The sequence below is a fragment of the Hippocampus comes genome, unplaced genomic scaffold, assembly GCF_001891065.2.
Source record: "Hippocampus comes isolate QL1 unplaced genomic scaffold, H_comes_QL1_v1.1 scaffold82, whole genome shotgun sequence".
NCBI classification, from domain to species: Eukaryota; Metazoa; Chordata; class Actinopteri; order Syngnathiformes; family Syngnathidae; genus Hippocampus; species Hippocampus comes.
Window position 1 is genome coordinate 3,482,926 of NW_017805135.1, and position 22,615 is coordinate 3,505,540.

At 42.8% G+C, this 22,615-nt stretch overlaps 1 protein-coding gene across 6 annotated transcripts in view; it reads right to left on the bottom strand.

Moving 5' to 3' along the window:
• Window positions 1-22,615, bottom strand: part of celf6 (CUGBP Elav-like family member 6) — a 161,642-nt gene that overhangs the window by 17,409 nt on the left and 121,618 nt on the right. For 3 of the 6 annotated variants that reach the window (XM_019866680.1, XM_019866679.1, XM_019866678.1), the window contains exons 4-6: window positions 21,948-22,076; window positions 14,930-15,009; window positions 1,345-1,488 (exon numbers count right to left, since the gene is read on the bottom strand). In XM_019866680.1, coding sequence (XP_019722239.1) covers window positions 1,345-1,488; window positions 14,930-15,009; window positions 21,948-22,076 — 353 coding nt within the window. Of the gene's footprint in view, window positions 1-1,314; window positions 1,489-14,929; window positions 15,010-21,947; window positions 22,077-22,615 lie in introns of all 6 variants that reach the window. The other 3 variants (XM_019866676.1, XM_019866677.1, XM_019866675.1) reach the window with 1 other exon arrangement.

Here is a 22,615-nt window from a genome sequence, read left to right on the forward strand (position 1 = left end):
CAGGGAGCTGGCATGGGTAGTGGGTGAGCCGGTGTTGGTTCTCGGTAATGACATTCACTTGAGTTTTGAGTGCAAGGTAAAATGTGTTGGCGGATGAGATTCACAGAAGTAGTCTTAAAAAATGGACTTGAATGGGAAGTGCCACAAGATTCACAACACAGCAATGCATACACACGATAAAAAAACATTGCATAAATAATTGGGTAAATGGACACTATCATTCTGTAAAATGTATTACCGATGCATTAGCCAAAACCTTTGGTACACTTACATGATCTAATCACAGGGGGTCCTCGGTTTAGAGCAGTTTTTATTTTTGATTGTTTCCAAGTCCGAACGGCTAACACTATCATACTTTGAATTAATGAAAACACTTCTAGGCCATGAATATAAAACAAGTCAAGTGAAAACCAGTATATGCGGCCGTAACTGAGTGTGCCTTCCAATCCACTGGAATGTGTTTTTGCAACACTGTCCAAACTATTCTTGTATATGCGCCGTGAGGACCGTCATAAACCGAAGGCCCCTTGTGCAGTGGATATGCAACACAAGCACGGTACCAAATAGGAATGGGCACAACCAATTAACTGATAAGGATTTCTGTCAATTGTGTGGAATTGATTATTAGTCATGTCTTGGACCACCTGAAGCAAAATGGCGCATTCAGGAGAGGTGCTGTTGATTCATGAGTCTCAATTAACGTTTTAGTGGGGATCTTGATCGAGGTGCAGATACAAGAATTTATGTTGTGAGTCACTCTGACATCGGTTGAATCACCCACTCCCCAGAATCTTCAGCATCTGCCAGGAATCAGGAAATAAACTGCTTCTTCCACTTATTGTGAACCGTTTGGCATATTTATACTGGAGGTCAGGGGTGGGCAAAGCATTGTGGCTTTATATTTTTTTTTAACTTCATCAACAAAAGAAATGGCCAATCTGTTTGTTTTAAAAATCTAATGTGGCCGTTACCTCTTGCTGTTTATGGTGGAAAAAAAAAATTCCAATGTTCAGAAAAATGCTGAAAAAAAGTGTTTGGTGCATTTAGCTGCAAGAGAGGCCCAAAATACAAAGCAGTGTTTGTATGGTGCAGTGCAATTTTACACCACCGCCAACCCCAACCACAATAACAAAACCTATGGCAACTATTTGGTACTGTATCTTGTATTCAATGAGACTGTGCAGGTGTACCCAATGTTGTGGCCAGTGAGTTGTATGACTCAAACAAACGGTCGTCATCACGTTCCTAGTGGGAAAGAGAAGTGAGGTCAAACCTTCAATGACAAGCGTTTTTCTTTTCTGTTCTCAAGCTCACCGTCTCCTCCCCCGCCGGGCTGAGACTTACAGCGTGAGAGTAGGCGCCATAGGCCCCAAACTGGATTGTCATGGGACTGAAGATGCCGAGCTGACCGGCCATCTGGTGCATCCGGCGCAAGGTCCGCTCCTTGTCGGTGTCTGCGAATTTGACCACCAGGCTAGACGAGGCGCCCTGTAGGTAGGTACACACACGCGAATATGTTTTGTTAGGTTCCATGTTGCGCAAATTAACTGTAGCGAGGTGTTGAATACGTATGTCGATGTGTTGCTTTTCAACAGGCTTGCTTTTTCAAGGTGAATTGTCCGTTTTCTTGGTTGCGTTTTGGTTCATGTGGCTTGAAAAATGAAAATACGAGTCTTGAACAGCAAACTTAAATTTGGATTGGAACAGTTGACTTCACAGTTCAGCCTGTTTTCTTTTCTACATCTTCTTGTTCTGCTCTTACAATAAAGCAGGGTATTTTTTTTAAATGCATGTCTTTGCATTTTCCAAAATAATTTTCCCACAAGGATGAGAAAGATTCAGAATTTATATAAATGGTTCTTGAAAATTACTTGAATGAAATTGGAAAAAGTACTGCACATTTTTTTTTTTAAATTTCATTATTTGCCAGAATGTTTGGAGGGAGTATACAAACGCAAATGCGCATTTAAAGATAAGGGATGTCATTTTGAATTCAGATACATGTCATTTAGGATCAATCATTTAAATATTAACTTTGCTTTTGGGTTAGCTTTTTAACACATTATACTAAAATGTAGATAACATTATCTAAGTATCTGACCCAAACTGATATATTGTGTCTTCAGGAAAACAAGCAAAAATAAAAGAAAAAGAAAAATCAAGCCTTTTTACTTGTTGAGTAAGTTTGCATTTATCCTCACTTCATGATCCAACAGAGCCTAATGAAAGTTTTCTGAATTGTAACTCGCTCTTTGTTGTTTGGCTCTACCATGCGAGGTTGTCGTAACCACTGATAAGTAACGGAATGAGTGATCAAATTGATTAAAAGGTATGAGCGAGCTTTGACTCTGTAGAATACCTTTGAGTCTTGTTGGATATTTCTATTTCTATATATGCAAGGTGATGCCCATCTCTACTAAATGTGATTAAGACTGTACAGTGCCAATACGCGTGGAGAATTTTCTATGCCATTTTTTTTTTTTCCAACGGATGTCTTGACATCCATCAAGGAAGCCAGTGGAACTGAATATACAACCATTATGAGTGCAGTCATTTAGCTGTCAGCATTAAATGGAAGACAAAGGTGATTGATGTGTGCTTTTGCAAACTTTCAAACTCCACCAGAATTGTGATCCTAACCAGATCCCGCAGGGGTTCCGGTCGTCCGGCGGTGAAGCTCTGCTGCATACAGTTGCGGGTAATTAGATCTGACCAGAGCCTTCGGCATATGAAGGATGAAGTATTGACTAATGGCTTTAACTTATGGCATATATAGTTCCGTATTGATGTCCGCACTCCTGAGTTTGTATCCAATTAAATCATTTCAGAAACAGAGACCATAATCAGTTCCTCGTGTGACATCCAGGGCGGAGAAAGTTCACTGTGACCAACCTCCTGTTTAATTAAAAGCACGGTATTCTTGGAAAGAGTAGCAGGATGGTAGTGTGCTGGAACCCCAGGGGATCAGACGGGATATGATTAGTAAGATCATAAAAGCAAAGAGGTGATGAGATGAGATCAGAAACTTGTGATTCTGTTAGAAAATGACTCACGCTGACAGGGTCAGTTCAAATTGAGGCTTTGGTTCAGATTTCTATTGTCTCCTGGAGTGTGGACTTTAAAATGGGAGTGAACTGCTCACCGCTGCTGTACACAAGTTTCTCACGCTTGAAAGAAGTGAAATTGAGAAAGCTGTGCCAGATGCTCCCCTGTCAGATTACATGAGCATGAGTACTAGTTTTATCCCAAAGGAAAAGCAAAGAAACATGGATGCCTTTGCCCTCTACAAACAAATAATGCAACAGAGCAGCGAGTCGTCACTTTATTGCGGTTTGTGTATCCCAGTGATCCTGGCAGCTAAGTTGTCTGGGGCTAAATGCTCTGGATGTTGTGGAGCTGTCATGGTTGACATACCTCTCCAACATCGCATGGACATCTGGCTCTGGATTGGCAGACCAGGGTGGTGGTCGCCCCTTTTTAAGAAGGTCGACCAGAGAGGTGAGTTCCAACTACTGGGCGATCAAACTCCTCAGCCATGCTGGTAAGGTCTATTCAAGAGTGCTGGAGAGGTGGCTATAGTCTGGAGTTGAATCTCAGATTCAGGAGAAGTGGGGGTTTGGAACAGTGGAGCATTTCTGCACCATTGGAAGTGTTTGAGGATGTTTCTCAGGGGAATTTGGGAATTTGTGTTACTGAACCACCTGTTCAGTCCCAGTATGAATGCTGTTAGCTTTTGGTCCGCAATGCCGGCAGTATGTCAAACTTGTGTCGAGTGATGGTTGGATTCAGCCAAAGCTGTCCTTTTTCCACCATTTATGATCATAACCCTTTTGGACAGCATTCCTAGGTGAAGCCAAGGTGTTGAGGGGTTGAGTTTGGTGGCTTCCGTCAACCATCTCTGCATTTTTTTGGATGATGTGGTACTTTTGGATTCATTAAGCTCCAATTTCCAACTCTCATTGGAATGCTTTTTAGTCATGTGAGAAGCAGTTGGGATGAAAATCAGCACCTCCAAATTGGAGGCCATGGTGCTCAGGATGGAGCGTGAGATCGACAGGAAGATTTCTGTAAAGTGTCTACGGTGATGAAGAGACTGTAGTGGTCTTTTGTGGTGACGAACAAGATTTCCGATACAAGCGGCCGAAATGAGTTTCCTCCGCAAGGTGTCCAGGCTCTCACTTAGAAAAAGGGTGAGAAGCTTCGTCATCCAGGAGTGACTCAGAATATTACCGTTGCTCCTCCACATCGAGAGGAATCAGATCAGGTGGCTTGGGCATCTGGTTAGGGTGCGTCCTGGACACCACCCTGATGAATGTGTTCCGGGCACATCCCACTGTGAGGAGACCCCCGAGACGATCCTGGAGAGACTGGAGAGAGTGACTCCCAGTTGGCCTGGGAGCCCCTTGTAATTCTTCCAGGGGAACTGGACAAAGTGGCTGGTTGTCGTGAAGTTCGGGCTTCCCTGCTAAAGCTGCTGCACTCGCAACCTTGCCCCGGATAAGCAGACAGACACTTTACTCCTTAGATGTCTGTGATGTAAAATTAAAAGCTAAAGGATGACAGACACACTTTACGTAAAGCCTGAGTCATTGATGGTTCACTTAGACCCTTGTAAATGGCATTCATTTCAAACTGCTGTCGATTGTTACAACTAATCAAGACGGCATTTCAGCTGTCGTTCGGCTCGGAATACTAATGCTAAATAAATGCTCGAAACAAATGAACATGCATCGCTAGTGCTGCTGCAAGAACCTCATTCAAAATGTGACAGTAGGTGCAGTGATTAATAAAGTCTGAGTCAGAAATGTATCCAATCAACGTGAGAGCATTCGGGAGTTTACACCTGCGTATTTTGTTCAACCATGTTGGATTAAACTCGAATTTAGCCTTGATTCAAAAGTGGAACATGGGAATCAGTCTTCAAACAGGCTGTGATTGATGTTCAACTTAAAATAAGTGGTAATTGTATGACCGGAACTCAGCTTCCCTCCTATTATATTATTTTTAGCTGCTATTGAAACACAGAGCTCGCTGTCTGCTGATAATTGTACAGTAAAACCATGCTGGGGAGCATCAGCGTGGGCCCCAGGGGACATTTTGTTGCACATCAGATCCAATATTGTAAGCGGCGAGCGCTGCTCCTGTGGCCAGAAGACAGCCGTCTGATTCCTCTCCTTCTGTGCCATTTCAATTAGTTAAATCAATACTGCGACATGGCGGCATTAACAGAACGGTTTTATTTTCCATTTCTAATTTGATTCCACTGCACTTCATGACCTTTTCCCACTTCTTTCTCAACTTTGGTGGCCATTTGAAGGTGCCAGGCGGTTTGGTTTAATGAGGCTGACGATGAGCAAACATTGTCCGTCTGCGTTGCTGCCAGTCAAGCCTGCCTACCGCGGCGACAATGCCCGGCATTAGTTCGACCCTTCCCCCTTGCTTTCTCATCTTCATTTAATACCTTGGGAAGAATGAGTTGTGACAATTGGAACAGTGAAAGAATAAGGCAGCCTGTGCTGTGGGGAAGGAAAAAAAAAAACAAAAAAAACGGGCTCCGCTTTCTCAAGCCTAAATTTCACCCTCATCTGTGAGGATTCTGATGCATTCCGATGAGATGCGGGCTTTATCTCGTGGATCGACAGTTTCCATTAACAAAAAATTACAAGCGAGATGTGTCCCAGTAATGAAGGAACAGGTGGCTGCCGATGACAAAAAAAAAAAAAAAAAAAAAAAAAAAACCTCTCCTGACTGGATGCAGAAAATCCCAAGCCGACAAACAAACAGAATAATAACCTCCAGCAGCACAAGTCCTCATACCTGGAGAGAAAATGAATTTGCTGAATTTGATAAGGGCCAACAGGGAGCCGTCACTTTTGACAGGTACAACGAAGGAATTTGCGACGGGTTCAAAAACTAATCTAATTTCTCAAACAACACACTTGACTTGTGAAAATCTCCCCATATTGGATTTTATAGAGGCCGGGAAACGTGGCGATGGAACAATACACAACGGTAATTGAGGGATTAGAACTCGACTACGCCCGTGGAAAGGCATTAGTCTTTATCGCTGCAGTCCTCGCGACTCAATTGTGTGTAAAATATGTGCAAACAGGTAAACAGCCACATTTTCATCTATCTTGAGCAACATTATGTAATATTACAGCCGGATGTTCTCTGGAGGGAAAATAAGCGCACAAATTATCAAAAATAACAAAGTTGCACCTCCCTGCGGAGCCAAATACTTTTAAAGGATAAGCAAAAGTTTGTTGACACATTTAAACTCTCAGGGTGTTCATCGAGCATGTGTAATGAATTAATTGAATGTATGATAGAGTTCTTTGGTAAATGAGTGAACTCCCACCGGGCCAAGCGTTGCACGGCTGGTAAAACCACTCGGGAAAGTTGTCGCTCATTAACGGTGCATGTTGCTGTCTCGGTTTGGCCTTTCCCCCCAAAGACTTCTGCAGCTGCTGAATGATGCCGCGGAAAGCCCAGAATCACAAAGGAATAGGGATACTGCCATTTAGACTTTGGCACAAAATGAGATCGGTCATTAGCCTGTAATTCATTTGACAATACAAAACGTGAACATTTCCGATACATTAGTAATTGGGGAAACGCATTTCTCCTGGGAACTATGGTCTCAACAGAGGTGTTGTTGATTCACTCTCGACTAGCTTTTGTTCATAATAAAGTCAATATGGCGTTAGCTATGGGAAATTAATTTTCATACGAATGTATCAAGGCGGCATTCGGCTCAATGCAACACTGGCGTTGAAGCAGATGTTCACGAAAGCTAAGCTGTCTTGTCCTCAGAGTTCTTTACTGTGTGTAAGGTACACAGATGTGAAGTGCGGGCTTCAAGTCAATCTTTTGAATTTGCTGACTTCTAACAGAGGTGCCAAACTTTGCCAACTGCTAAGGAAAAACAAGGTATTACAAATACACGTGTGTTTTTGTGCGTGCTTTTGCTGTTTGCGGTGTACGTGGAGAGAAAATGTTATTTGTGCTATGAGGAAAAAAAACACGTGAACAAAACACAAATGTAGGTGTTTATTTGGACGGGGCTAGAAACGGAGTATTTGCATTTTGATTTTCTTTCAACAGGGGAACACGATCGAGATTTCCGAATCAGGCCTTGATTCAATGAAGCTTCGAAAACACTAGAGGTAGACATGCTAACCACTACAATCACAATGCGCACATTCCCCATCCCATTCAAATTGATAACAAAAAAAAAAAAGATTCATTGATTGGTATTGGGTTTTTTTCCCGCTCCAAAAACACATTTTCTTCAAAAGCCCATCGTGAGACAAAACAACGCTGTCAGGCAAACAGCCCGTCAAACAAAGTCGAGCATAAACGAATCAAAACGTTGCATCAATCCAAATAGCGCGTGGTAGTGTTGCTACATTCGGACTGAGGACATCCAACACCTCTTGTAGCTTGTCACGACTTGAAATTCCACAACACCTCGGCGTGACGTTTGATCCACTACACGTTGCCACGACAACACTCTCTGGCTCGGTCTTATCACTCATTAATCCACAAGTTGACTATCACACACACCTGTACGCTCTTGTTGCTGCCAACGCCGCTGAGGCGCCACGGGGCCTGTCAGCCGTGCCGTGACAGCCAACATGACAATGGCGGCAATTTGCGCGCCGCCCGCCTGCCGTACCCTTGGCGCGGTCTAGTTTGAAGTTCTGCCACATGTGTCTCTTTAGCGTGATTCAACCGAGACTGTCTGTCGTTCGAGTTTGTTCCGAAAGCACCTACAGTCTGCGGTAGAAAAAAAAAATTGAAACTTTCACCCGATTTTGCTAGAAGGTGGAGCACTTTTTTTTTTTTTTTTTTTTTTAAGATTTTGATATTTCTGCACTTCACTTGCGTGTTTGTTTTTGAGGACGGTTTACCTTTACTTCCAGTGTTTGAAAACAACTTTTTTTTCTCGTTTTGTCAAACTAGATTTGTTATTTGTTCATCCGATGCTGATGTCGACAATTTAAGAGACACCATTTAAGGCGTTTTTAATAAGTTATGGAAACTATTCTGTGTGCTTTTTTTTCCTTCTCTTTCTGTGTGCCACTTTATTAAAATGGGAATTTTACGTACCCGAATGTAAAAAAACAACAACTTTTGTCTTGAAGTACATTTCAGTGTTTTTACTTTTTTACTGTAATGGATTTGAATCAATACTTCTACTTTAGTTTTGTATCTATTGCTTACAGTGCAGTCAGATTTTGAGTACCTTTCCACCTATTAATTTTACTCCATTGCGTTTTTTATTTTGTTTTTTTTTTTTGGGGGGGGGGCATCACGCATATTTATGGCTTTGTAAGGTTGTGCCAGGTAACGCAGATGCGACAGGGAGAACATTGAGAGATTCTATGTTGGGTGTTCATGCAAACCTTACAGCTGGCGGCAGCACGCCGAATCATGCCTCGTGCGTGACGGTTGTTGATGACATGTGGCAGCGATATTATCCAAATTAACCGCATCCCCCCTGTCTGTGGCGTTCCCATAGTTGAGTGCCTATTAATCCGGGAGGAAGTTGGATTTGGGGTGCAAAGAGGATAACAGATGCAGGGATAGAGGAGGGAGATTGAGTTAATAAAGAGTATTAGTAAACTTTATGGATGGCTGCTGTTGATTTGCCTTGTGGTCTTTTTGTGGAGCCGTTTGTTTCCGCGGACAGTTCATCTGCAGCAGAGCTCAAGCGTCTAACTGGCTCAAGCTAATGCAACTCTCGCCAAGGCTGCAGACGTACGACAGAACTCTACAGGAGCATGTAAAAAGTTGTCCGTTCAAATATATTTTCATCAACATTTATCCTCATTCGTGACACAGGGGACTAGATGGGTCATGTAGACCAGTGTTTTTGTATAAAAAATATGAAAGGAGGTAAACCAAGGTTAGAAAAAAAACTGTGTTTATCATAAGGGTTTGAGTGTTAAATGTTCTCCACATTTTTTTTGTTTTTCAGAAGCATGAAAAAACATTGTTTCATACGAGCAAACCACAAATGACCGTTGTTTGTCAAGTTTAGTACCAGAAATCAACCTTTTCGCAGCCATCGTTGTGTTTTACATGTAACTTTGGTCCTTTAAATTGGATTTACAAGAATGTATAAATGTAATAATGGCCGCCACTGATGGATACTTTTATGTTCCGCTCAGCTTGTAAAAAAAGTGTATGAAAGTAAAAGGGTGACGTTAACACAAAGCTCAGAGCACTGCATTGATATTTTATATTAAAAACATCGTTAATATTTTATCAACAATTAATTCTGCGGGCCATTGGTGATATTTGAAAGACTTGGCTTTAATAAAACATATCTTTATTGGTTGCTTCACTACTTTGAAAAAAAACACAAAAAAAAAAAAAACGTCACAAAATCCCCGGTGAAACAAAATCCTCACAGCGACAACATCGCCGATGAAAAAATTAATCAATTTCACATCAGAATTGAAATTATTGAGTTGGATTTTGATCTTCATGCTTTGCAGCAACTGTGCGCAAAGTTAACCAGACTTATTTCTCCTCTCTCACTCCTTCAATGTAATGCAAAAAAAATGAGGCTGCATCAAAAAGAAGTGTAAATCACATCTGGTTTCATGGCTGCCAGGAAGCATCCGTAAATATTTATCGCGGCACATCAGTGAAGTGTGTGAAGAGTGAATGTTTGCCAGAGATTGTGTGTGTGTGTGTGTGTGTGTGTGTGTGTGTGTGTGTGTGTGTGTGTGTGTGTGTGTGTGCGTGTGCGTGCGTGTGCCTGTCCTGCCGTACATCATTTCGTATACTTACACGGTCTTGTTTGAGCGAGTCGGAAGCATATCGGATTCATAATTAACTGCCACTTGACGACAGCTTCCGGTTCTTGTGGCCCCATTTTCCAATTCCCAAATAAACACTAACCAGTGCAGTGCAGTTTATGTTCAAGTAAACAAAAAAAAAACATCCGCTCACTTCACAGTTCCTACTGCATTGCATTTGCTGCTACGTCCACTCCAAGAAAAGCAAAAAGACAACTATTGTATCGCACACTGCAGCTCACTCCGAAAGCCTTGTCCTTGCTTCCGAGCAACAGTGTAATATTGTTGCCAGTGGTGGAGGTAGACTGATAAACGGCACGTGTCGCACACTCTTATGAAGGTCTAATGGGTTCATAACAGCCTGGCTAAAATATTAGCAAAACCGTTAAGGTAGGCCAGCTTAATAACCTGACCTTGTTTTGCAGATCAATCTCAACTCCGGAGAGAACTTGTCAACATTATTGACATACTTGTTCACCAACCCGTCTAGTCGCCGCCTTGAAACCTCCCTTGATAACTGTTTTAAATATTTCATCTAGGCTCCATGACACTGGCTAACCTGAACCCACAATTCGGCAGTGACGGTCCTTTTGCGAGCCATTTTTCCATCGGTGCTACATCTTGTGTGAAGCATTTTACCTTTCCACCGGTTGTATTACTATTAAGTAGTCAATAACTGCATTTTATCTTTCATCTATAATACACTATGCTTGGCTTAATTATTTTTTCTTCAAGTAACGGATTGGTCCCAAGGGTTTGTCCTCTCCTTTTTGAGCGTCTCTATCATCTAACCACCAGCTAGCGATGAGATTTTGGTTTATAGTAGTAAATATGGGGTGGGGGGATATGGCAAAATATATTTCCTCAGAGTGGCTGGGGCGTTTTTTTATTGACAGAACTGCAGAGAGCATCAGGCGTTTGAGGGGATTCCTTTGCACTGTAAAAGTAGTCGTGTAAGGCTGAAGTTGGCACCGCTGCTGTCTGTTGATTGTTTGCCAGAGAATTGTTACTTGTGTGTTCAAAAAGTGTATCTGTGGTTTCTGTTTGTGTGTCCTTGTATCAATAATGTCGTCATGTTGGAGGTGGGACCAACTGCACTTGCTGCACAGCTGTGTTAGGCTATGTTCTATTAGTTATGGAATTGAAAGTAAGTGAGGAGGAAGTGAGGATAGCGGTGGAGGAGCGAAGGACCCGTAGAGCTGTTGGCCTGAGGCAGCAGGGTCCCTGGACAAGGTGGGAGCAGGCCATGGACTGACAAGTCACATGGACAGATCTCTGGCGGGCAGAGCCACAGCGCATCAAGTTGCTTGTCCAGGCGGTGTACGACATTCTGCCCAGCCCATCAAACCTCTCCATATGGGGAAAAACTGAGTCTACCAACTGCCCGCAGTCCCCAGGCAGGAGCACGTTGGAGCACATTCTGAGCTGCTGTCCAGTAGCTCTTGGGCAGGGGCCCTATACTTGGCGCCACAAACAGGTTCTGAAACTCATGGCGGAAGCTATTTGCGTGGGAATCAGCAGCAGCAGACGGTCCCGCCCCACTACCCAGACGATCACCTTCGTGACGGCTGGAGAGCAGTTGCAAAACATCGGAGGAGCCAGAAACTCAACAGGACTCCTGGCAACTGCGAAAGACTGTCAGCTGTCTGTTGACTTCGAGAAACAACTCAAGTTCCCCCAGCGCATTGTCAAAACCACCCTGAGGCCTGACATCCTCCTGGTTTCAGAGGTGATGAAAACCGTTATCCTGTTGAAGCTGACTGTGCCATGGGAGGACTGCCTGGATGAGGCCCACGAGAGGAAGAAGAACTGGTCTCAGACTGCCGCAAAGTGGAAGGCAAAGTGTATGACCATAGTTTTTGGCTGTAGAGGTTTTGCAAGTCAATCATTCTATTCTCTTGAGTGCACTGGGCATCACCTGGAGCCATCCAGAGGAGACGACCCATCCAGAGCCTCAAGATGGCTCTAGATTATGAGAAGAGATTCATGGGGGGGTAGCAAAGCCCCCCTTGAACACAAGCCGGGTCTGATCAACCATGGCTGGGTTGCCTGGAAGAAGGTGTCGGATTGTGAAAGATCCAAAACACCCGAGGACTTCAGGTTACATCGCTGATGACGTGTTAAGGAGCATCCGAGAGATGTATTGTATCAATCAACATGATTTTCTGGAATTTTGTCCCCTGCGTTGGTTTCATTGCACAAATACAAAATGATCACACATGTGGAAAAATGTACCATGAAACCAAAATGAAAAAAACCCAACAATTTTGAATTTGAACAGGGCTGTTTTGTAACCCCTGTATTTGTATTTGATGGTGAGCATAGCCAAAAATTGTGTTGCTCACGGTTGCCAGCTACATTGTCCAACCCAAAGCCCCAAATTATACACTCATTTACATTTTCAAGAGGAGGTGAAGAGAGGCGTTCATCTTATGACTGAGGCCTCTTAGCCTGCATGCCAAAACAGTCCTATCTCCTTGTGATAAGAGAATACTTACGTGCGCTCTCACGCGCAGTGTTTTCTCTTTCCTCCCACACGCACGCCATCATCGCGCTTTGCACTTTGTAGATCAACAAGCCCTTGTGACAATTAAGTACTAAATCCCACGAAAGGTTAAGCAGCATATTTCGTTTAAGGTTGAACTGACGTGAGCATTTCCACTCAAGATTTCATAGACATAGCAGTCCTAACAATGTGATTTAGTTGCACTTTGAAGTGGTGATGATCGAGGCTCATTCATACTGTGTTTCATATTATTAACGCATTGCTTTTTTGTTTTTTCACTAAAGTATTGCTGTCATTTCTAAAGAGCATTTTGTCTCGTGTTTTGAAGCATCACAATCAAACAAATTGAAAGAAAACACTCAGTTGTTAAAATGCCACACACACACACACACACACACACACACACACACACACACACACACACACACACACACACACACACACACATATATATATATATATATATACATTATACTACACTGTGTGTGTGTGTGTATATATATATATATATAGAGAGAGAGAGAGAGAGAGCACACACACACACACACACACACACACACACACACACATTTCTTCCACCAAGTCTTCTTCAACTTCCCTCCGATCAAAGTCTCATCTTTGTCATTTGCATGAATTATGTAAGAACCGTTTCACATTCGCCTCTGCATCATTCTTTGACCGCTGATTGAACCGTTACTCGTAAATAACATCCCGTATAAGACATTTGCGGCACAATGTCTCCCGGGGACACATTTAAGGATGCGCGTGGCGCGTGCGCAGTCATCGTATCTTCTGTAAGACTCGAATGGAAAGGCGATCTGTGTGCTGAGAAGCGCGGTTGAATCGATTCAGAAAGAACGGATAAAGTGCAAAGAAATGAAAGGAGCCGTGCACTTTAAGGAGGCCGATGCTGACTCTTGGGATCTTTTGTCTGCGATAACAGTGAAAAATGTCTGCAGCATGTCTGTAGATTGTATATTTTAGGTCCAAGCAATGACAGTCTATATCAGTCTGTGTCGAGAACATTTGCTTTAATGATGTATTATATATACACTGCAGAATCCTTTCTTTATAAGTCACCGTTTGTTTTTTTTTTTCACCAGTCCTGTTTGAAAGGCTTCAAACTTTCAATGGTGCCCGTTTACAGTAAAGATTAGCATGGATGTTGTCGTTTTACCGGAACTTAACATTCCTTCATGAGGGGGGAAAAACAAAGAAAAGAAAGTTTATCTTGATTGAAAGTACGTTTATCCTATGACTGACTTCAACACGTTACTTGTTTAGCTTGCAAGTTAGTTGACCTCTTATGTATTTGGACTTTGAAAAACTATTCATCCCGTAGGTTGAAGTTATGTATTACCACGGAATGTGTTTGCATTTGAACTTGCTGCATAGTTGTTTGCCAACAACATGTATTTATTTTCGAGAAATTAAGGGATCATTAAATGGAATTGAATTGTGCCCTGACGATCTAATTCAGTGGTTCTTAACTTTGTTCGAGGTACCGAACCCGACCAGTTCATATGCACGTTCACCGAACCCTTCATTAGTGAAAAAAATATATTTTTTTTTTCTTCATAAAAAGAGCAAAGAGGACTTTATGACATCAAAAGGATACTTTTCTAGCTCGGTTTATAACACACAACCCTTTGTCTCATCACCTTCCCACTCGGCTTTTCCAAACACTTTCTTTCAGCTCTTTCCCCCAAATTGGGCTTGTCTAGTTATTGTGTGTTTGAATGTGTCAACCAAAGATGAGCAAAAAGTCTCCCAAAGCTTCTGATTTATCCACCGTTTTTCACTCATGTCGTCTTTGCTGGGCTGGGTCACTTTATGTCTGATGGATGCCACTGCTGCCTGCCAAGAGCAATTTTATACAGGGAGCCAACAGGAGTGGCTCCCCGCCAAGGGGACCGACCCGCCTCTGGTTCTCGATTTGTCTGCCTTCACAATCGATGTGAACACACACACACACAATATTCCCCCAGGACACTTACCGCAACTCTCTGAAGGAAAGGTGAGCATTTCACGCAATATGAAAGGCCTGAGTAGCGAATGACAATTGAATTTGGCCGACATTAAAATTTGATGTTTGTAACGGTTCTTGAGCACTCCACCTTGGTCAAAAATGGTATCACTTCCATTTTGATGACATTTGGTCACCATATATTCAATGTCATGAAAAAGACAGTGATCTGATTGCAGTATTGGGACATGATTGTTTTATGGAACAAAATTAACTATTATTAAATATATGCAGATGAGCTGCAAATTACTTGTATCCCGGCTAAATATTATTCTTTGGATGGAAAATAAAACAAAGTGACAAGACTCTAAGGATTTTTTTTTTTTTTTCCGGGGGAGCAGGGAATTTTTTCTCATCAATGTAAGGAATATTGCTCATTTCTGGCATCATAAAAAATAAATAATCAAATATAACAATGATTTGTAGCGTTGGATGTTGCCATATTGAGAGAGTATATGAATAATTGTGGCCATTATTTTAAAATACTGAAAATACTATATATATATATGTAAAACGAAAGAATTAGCATTGATATTAAATGCTAATTCTGTTATTTGTGTATTGGGAGACTGTGTTACTTACAGGCATGGTCTGTCCACCGTGCAAGCTGTTGATGGCAGCCTGTGCTTCTCCGTGGCTGGAGAATTTGACAAATGCACAGCCTGTAAACACACACACAAAGAAAGGCGAAACAACATCAGGCAGATGGCCTTGGATTTATCAAGTAAAAAAAAAAAAAAGAAAAAAAAAACCAGCTATTGTCTTCACGTTATCTGATCTATAAATATATTCTGGTCACTTGTGTGTTGGGATCGTCGCTAAAGGCATTAGCGGCCTGGAACATCCCGTCCCTCGCCCCGGCAGCGCTAATTCCACAGACTTGTTTGTGAATATTAATCTGTTTAATATTTACACATTGTGATTTGTGTGCAGTCACTCATAAAGGAGATTAGCACGACAATAGCGCGGTCTTATAATCGGCCTATCCGGCGGAATCGTCGCTCGCTTCAAATTTAAGACGTTGGCGGTGGTGGCGAAGGAGGCAATCTGGGAAGGGATGGCTTTTTTTTTTTTTTGCCTCGAAGGACATTGAAATCATCTTAAATCTGTTGTGTGGCTAAGGCTCAGGAAGGAAGAGTCAACATGAGAAGTTGGCCAGAACATGAGAAGTAAGCATCAGCAGCAGGGTCGTGAAGCTTTGCTGGATTAACGTTTCAAACGATATTAAAAGTGATTCAAGTGGATAATATTAATTCAACTTGGTTGTTTAGATCTGTAAGCCGCAAGATCAAGTGTTGCCTCAAAGTTTTTGTGGACTTTTTATCCCCCCACAAATTCCCACTGAGATCAACTGTGTTCGGAATAATTTGTCAGAGAGTCCAACCTGATGCCATCATAACACCTTATTTACTGTGCAGGCAATGTTCAGAGAGGACATTGAGAAAAACATTCTTCACAATTTAAAAAAATGTTCAGCTTTTTCCAAGATATTTTTGTCAAAAATACCCAATAGAGTCAAGATTTAAAGCACACGCTGTCCCGTGTAAGTGCACAACTCTATATACCGATCCATATCCTGTTTACCGCGATGACAGGGGTTGGTGATAAAAAAGGGAGTGCCCCCCAAGAAAGTTTTAATTTCAGTTTTACAGCTGTCACCCATTGCTCTGAGAACTTCAACGAAGTATAAAGTATTCTTATTAGAGGTGAACATTGTTAGCTAACTATAATCTTGTGTATCCAACACGATTCTGAGCAGTTTTGCTTCCCTTTAATGTTCCAGTGGATACGGGCTAGGAACAACGATATCTGGTGAAATTAGCCTCACTGTTATGGCCATGACTTTGAGGCTAGGCTGGGTGAAGCTCTGCCATTTTCAAGTGATGGCCACAATCATGTCAAAACGAAACTGGCCTGCACTGTTGTTCAGTGCACAGATTAGCGTTGTGTCGCAACATTATCAGCGAGTGTGTGTTTGGTGATGTACGTTCACAAAAAGCTGCTCGACCCCACCAGCCGAGATTCCTCGCAAGTCCAATAGAATAACAATGTGAATGGGAATGAGAAGAGTACGTTACAGACTACCAAAAGAAAAGGAGAAACAGCATTAAAATTTGAGGTCAAGATACACTTGCAGCTCACATGATGTGATGACATCAATGGATTGGTCAAATCCCAAAGTTTTACAGCTTTTGGCACATTTCGACCTGAATATGCCTGTCCTAAAGCACGGACAGATGCAGGACTACACCACTGCACCACGGTGCACTAAAACGGAAGTGAATGGTAATTCATTTGCAAACGGCATTTGAATTAATCAGCTTTACCATCATTGACTACTCTGTTCTATCCTATTTTTATCCTTGGCCTCAGGTCGCTCATGTTTTAACTTTAGAAGGCTATCTAATTAACAACCTTGCGGATTTATTCAGCTGCTTTTCATTAATCGAGCAACAGCAGTGCTCACCGAACGGCACGCGTTTCCTGAGCCGAGCACTGGGGAAATGTTGGGAAAGCGGATTTGAAATAGTTTTGTATTCAAGTTAGCAGATGATTTTACTGTGGTTTTGGCTGTGGGCCTTTGATTTCGACTGGAATACTGTACTTGGGTAATTACTGTCCACTGGTAAACTAGAGGAGGCATTACAGATGAGTCAAAAGTCAAGGAAACCATCAAAGAATGAAGTTCCCCTCTGAGGAAATTACTTTCTGGGTTCTCCCACATTCCCCAAAAAAATGCATGGCTGCTTCATTGAAGACTCTAAATTGGCCATAGTTGTGGATGTGAGTATGAATAGTTGTTTCTCTATATGTGACTTGCAGTGGGCTGGTAACCAATCCAGGGTGTACCCCATTCCAAAGTCAGCTTGTATATGCTCCAGCTAAACTGCAACCATAATAAGAATATATTTTACTTTGTGGAAAACGGATAGCGGGAAATATCCAATAATTCAATTGGCCAAATGTGACTATTAAAAAAACAAAAACAAAAAAAAAAAACTTCTAAAAAGCTAAATCTAGTCAAACTGTCATGTGTATCACATGAGACATAATCAAATCATGCGAGATGTCAGCTCGGTGAGCAGCTAAAGGGTTTACTCAATTTTTTTTTTCCCTCTCATATTTTTATGCCACCACAGAAGTGCACCAGAAAGGAACAAATGCAACGGTAACCGTAGAACCAGAAATGCAATTTATGGCAATGTAGTAAAGTCTCTTGTCGCTGCTCAGTCCAATATGACAAAAGCGACAATGAATCAAAAAGGAAGAACATAATGTACACTGGGGGCAGCAATGCCGTAGAGTGGTGAGCGTTTTGCACCGCCTCCTGCCTGAAGTCATCTGGGATTGGTTCCAGCTTATCCATGACCCTAAAGAGGATAAATGCTCGAGAAAATGGATGGCGGGATGGATCTTTTTAAATGCGCACACATTTGAGGTAGGTCAGCATCCCTAGAATGTATCGTGTTCAACTTTTGGAAGTAGTTATTTTTCTGACTTTGAAGGTAACTTTTCCAAATCCAAGGTTTCATAACTTGGGGACTCTTGCGCTGTGTCCCCCAATCAAGAGAAGACCAAATCCACTTTCACCTGAGGCTTTCCATTCACTACAAAAGCAGCGTAAACCGTTTTGTGTGGAGACATTCAAGCGTGTTTTGTTGTTGTGTCAAATGTCCTTAAAGCTTAATGGATCTACAGAGGGGAACTGTAAACGTCAAAGAACACTTTGATTCTCTCCCCGGCCTTTTTACTTCACTGGAAGAGCTCTCGGGGGGTTGGAGGCAGGAAGGGTCTTCATTTATTTGACTGAAAGACGTGACTTGGAGTCTGCCTTTGAAAGAACAAACACATTTGACCTTTTGGAGGAAAATTATTAGGTTCAGTGTGTTCTTTCAGGAAACCTTTGGTTTTATAGACTGGTTCTTTCTCCAACCAGGGGTCGTAGAGTGGACCACAATGCTAGTGAGCATCTGGAGGATACAATGTATGGTCCGACAGAATATTTGATCTGGCCGACCATGCAATTGTTAGAGACAGATTCAGGCGGTCCTCAGTTTTTTGACATTTTTGTTATTCTGACATTTTGCATGTAAGAATGCGCTGTCGACGACCAGTTTCACAAACCTAAACACTTAAACCTAAAACACGTGTAATGCAGCGGAAACTTCATTCATTGAACAACATCTGTATCCTCAAAACGACGTGTGTTGGGACAGTTGCAAACCGAGGACTCGGTGTACAGTGCATCTTTGAAGCTCAAATGTCCCAACAGTTTTGCAGTTTTGAGTGACATTTTGGTACAACATATTTGTTTTGCTTCTGCTTGAAATGGTAAGAGAACATGCACAAAGAAGCTTGTCCAGTTTGCAGGTGTCCTAATTGAACGTCTGTGCCAGGCTTTCGCCAGAACGACCCCGTGATCAAGTTGTTCAGAACTGCTTTTTACTAAAGTGTTACTTGGCAGGACTTTGGTCGCCGACAATTGTGGTTCATCTGAGCCCATGTGTGTGTCGATGCTAGCTCGTTAGCTGCCATATGCTTGCTGCTTGTGATCAAAGAGTGTTATGTGCATGTATTACATTTTAGCATGTTCATTTTTATTAGAGGTCGATTATTATACTTGTATGATATCCATCGGTAGTCCACATTAGGGTTGTGGTTGTGATGGAGCCTAGCCAAGCTGAGTTGAGACAACAACGGAAGGGTACATATACCATTGAGACAAACAACCCTTCAAATGAACTGAGTTATAATCAACTCAAGCCTGTGCGGAGATTCAGCCGTGGGACCCCTCAACTTTGAGGCAGACGCGCTAACCACTGGAATACAATACTGCTTGGTTGAATCGCCATTTTTTTTCCATGAATGTAGCATATCCCCCATGGAACTGAAAAGAAAAAGGTTCCCACTCACATTCTCAAGTTCTCAATATCAAACATCCACTCGCTTGGACTTGAGTCCGTATGTGCAGCCCAGGAAGAAAGGGTAACGCATTGCAAAAACATCTCCAATTAAATGGAAGTGCCAGAGCCTCATGAATTATAGCACACGCCTTGAGTTTTTTTTTTTTTTTTTTTCCTTCCCAATTTGACATCTCCGAATGACTTGGGGCGAACGCGGCGAGGAGAGAGATTGTATTGCTTTCAAGTGAGGGGATCTCGCCACTGCCTTTTGAATTCCCTGGATAGTAATATGTATGCATGAATTCCATCTGGCTGGATGGGTGACATTTATAACACAACTTAATTATAGAGCTAAAAGCCATCTCTCTATTATTCCTGACAACTCAGGGCTCTATTCAACTCTGGCGGCAAACGCCGAAAGTAGTTTAGAGAATCGATGGGGTGGCGAATGTGGGGTGGGTGTGAAACTTGTGACGAGGGGGCTGCTGAAAGGCTTCCGAGTAGCACGCGTTTAGATCAACATGGCAGTCGGGCCCGTATCGTGGAGAAGATGGCGCAGTTAATTTCAAGGTCAGCCTCATTCGAATCGCACAAGGTCCGGAGCTTGTTGCTGCTTGGGTAAAATAAGTTGCGTTTATAATGAATGTGCGGAACCGCGAGAAACAGGACGGGACACAAGTAGACAGTTTTTAAACTTAATAGCTGAACATGATATGTTCTGAGAAGCCTGTCCCCCGTCCCCCTTCTTGTTCGAATTATGAAACAAACTTCTAGTCGGAATTATTTGTAAATGAAATGTCTCCGTGTTGCAAAGCTTTGAAAGTGATGCTGCATTGAATTGGGCTGAGAGGTCCCAGGGACTAACGAGTGATCTCTGAGACTTGAAAAGAGGAGTTTCAAGACACAAAGCACAGAAACCTAAATTCTGAATCTTAAGACAATATCCAGGACAGACGAAAGCTTCCGAAAGAAGAAACCAAGCTAGAGTCTCGAAATTTTCTCTCTTGGCAAGCGCAGCAAGGTAATTTTCTTTGTGCGCTAAAAAAGACCTTGCTTTTCTTCACTGTATTTTGTCCAGATCTTGGAAGAAATTCTGTCTCCTTTGATTTTCAGTTTTCACGGTGGTTGATGATTTCAAAATGTGTATGAGGGTATTCGTTGGCAAATAAAGTGAAGGGGTCGTCTGAAAATGTCTCGGCTGTTCACTGAGCTGAAGGACGGGGAAAATATTCAAGTGCTCAAGAGCAAATGGATCTGTTTGCAGTGTAAACTATTCTGTTTTTCTTGAATGAATGATGATGGCTTTATTGTCATGAGCAGCCGGGACTTGTCCACTCTTTGCTTCCACTCTGGAGCTACATTGCAAAAAAGGGGCATGTCAGCTTCTATGGTTATCACGCAGTTCATCTCAAAACCCACTTTAGGAGATAATCCTGTTGATGCTCAGTGTCTCCCTACATTTGTCGATGTCTCATTCAAATTTTCGTCCAACTTTTGAGACATGTTTTTCCCGAAAATGTGAGCTGAACTTTTGAATGACTTTGGGGCATTCGACATTTCGAGTTTACACCATCCTCGCTAATGTTCCTTGATTTTGTCGCAGTGGAAGGCGATGGGGGGAGGTAAAGAAGAAGTGTGAGAGAGGTAACGAGTGAGAGACGAATGCCACTTGAGGAAACATATGGCGCACAAAGAGAGAGAGGAAGGCGCGAGGAGGGTGAAAAGGAGCGAAAGTATAGCTCCTGTCGAACACGCCGGCACCGGCCCGATTTCATTTTATGTGCTGTCAATCAGCCCGAGGCATCTGAGCAGACAGGAAGGAGAAAGGGAGGGGGCATGAAAAGAGTGGAAGCAAGCAGTTGGGGGAGGGGGGGAGGGAGTGGACGAATGCGGCGGGGGACACAACGAGAAAGAGCTGGTTAATCCCAGTGAAAGCAAGCCATGTAGATGCTGAAAGGCCCGCGGTTCGATACGAGTGAGCCTCTCTCATTGATTTAACAAGAGGACGCATGCATTATCTCGCCGCGCTTTGCCGTCACGCACATCGTCGTCTAGATGGACGTGTCACAGCTTACAGATGCTTATCGAGCCCCTTGCGCTGGTAGTGCAGTGCACTTCATTTTGGTTTGGCAAGTTGTCAAGGGTAGCAAATATTTATTTGAGCATTTCAACATGCGTGGTCGTCTTCGGAGAAAATTAAGAAACAAGCCGATATAAGCCTACTTTGTATTTTCATGTAATAAGCCGTGAACATGTTTTCTCCTCTACTGAGAGTGACCGCAGCTAAACTACGAGCCTGGCTGCTTTATTTTTTATTTACTGTATGACATAATGATCGTCAGGGGAGGGATGATGGCGATGCGGGGAACAAACATGCCGTGTTTCAGATAACAGGTGTGGGAGGAGGGAGATGAGCTGCTACATAAGAAATAAGACGCCAGTGTAAATGGCAAAGCGGGGAAAAGGAAGGAAGTGTTGGAGCACCGTGACAGCGAGCGAGCGAGCGACCGTCGAGTTGTGCTCCCTCAAGGATGCTTGAGCGGAGGCGGCTGAAGCGAAGCTGGACACGCAAAAGGAATGACAAGGGACCGTATGAGTGTGTGTGTGTGTGTGTGTGTGTGTGTGTGTGTGTGTGTGTGTGTGTGTGTGTGTGTGTGTGTGTGTGTGCGTGCGTGCGTGCGTGTGTGCGCTCTGACCCTTACTGGCCCCATCAGGACCCCGCAGGACGGTGCACTCCTCGATCTGGCCAAAGGTCTCGAAGAGCCGCCGGACGTCATCCTCGCTCTGCTGCTTGCCGAGCATCCCCACAAACAGCTTCCTGTCTTCTGGATCAGCAGGAGAGGGGGAAAAACAGCAGCTGATGGTAGCGTTCTGCTGAGCCATGATGTGACCGTGAAACACTGCTTTCTACTTAAACCCTTAACATTTCTGGTTCGGGCCCACTGTGCTCCTAGTGAGTAAAAAAAATTAAAAATAAAATTGTCTGGAGCCCTGCAATATGAATTTAATTTTGAATGCTCCCCGAATAATATTTTGATCAACATAGTATGATCAGATTGAGCAATTACAATCCGCAAATAGAGAACTTCGTGGACAAGTGGCAACTTTGGAAAAGTTCTCACCAACAAATGAAACAAGTCAATTAGAGTGCAAGAAGGGATAATCACTGCGCTATTGGAATTTGCAGGGGGCTGTACGGGAATGATGAATATTGTTCTTTTGTTATTGCAGATAATTATGAGCACAGTTCATAACAATAGCATTAAGTCGAAGAGAGAGTCTGTTCTGTGAGCACGTCCTGAGTCTATTCATTTTTTTTCTAAGAATTACATTGATCACAAGCAAAGCGATGCATCTGTTTTTT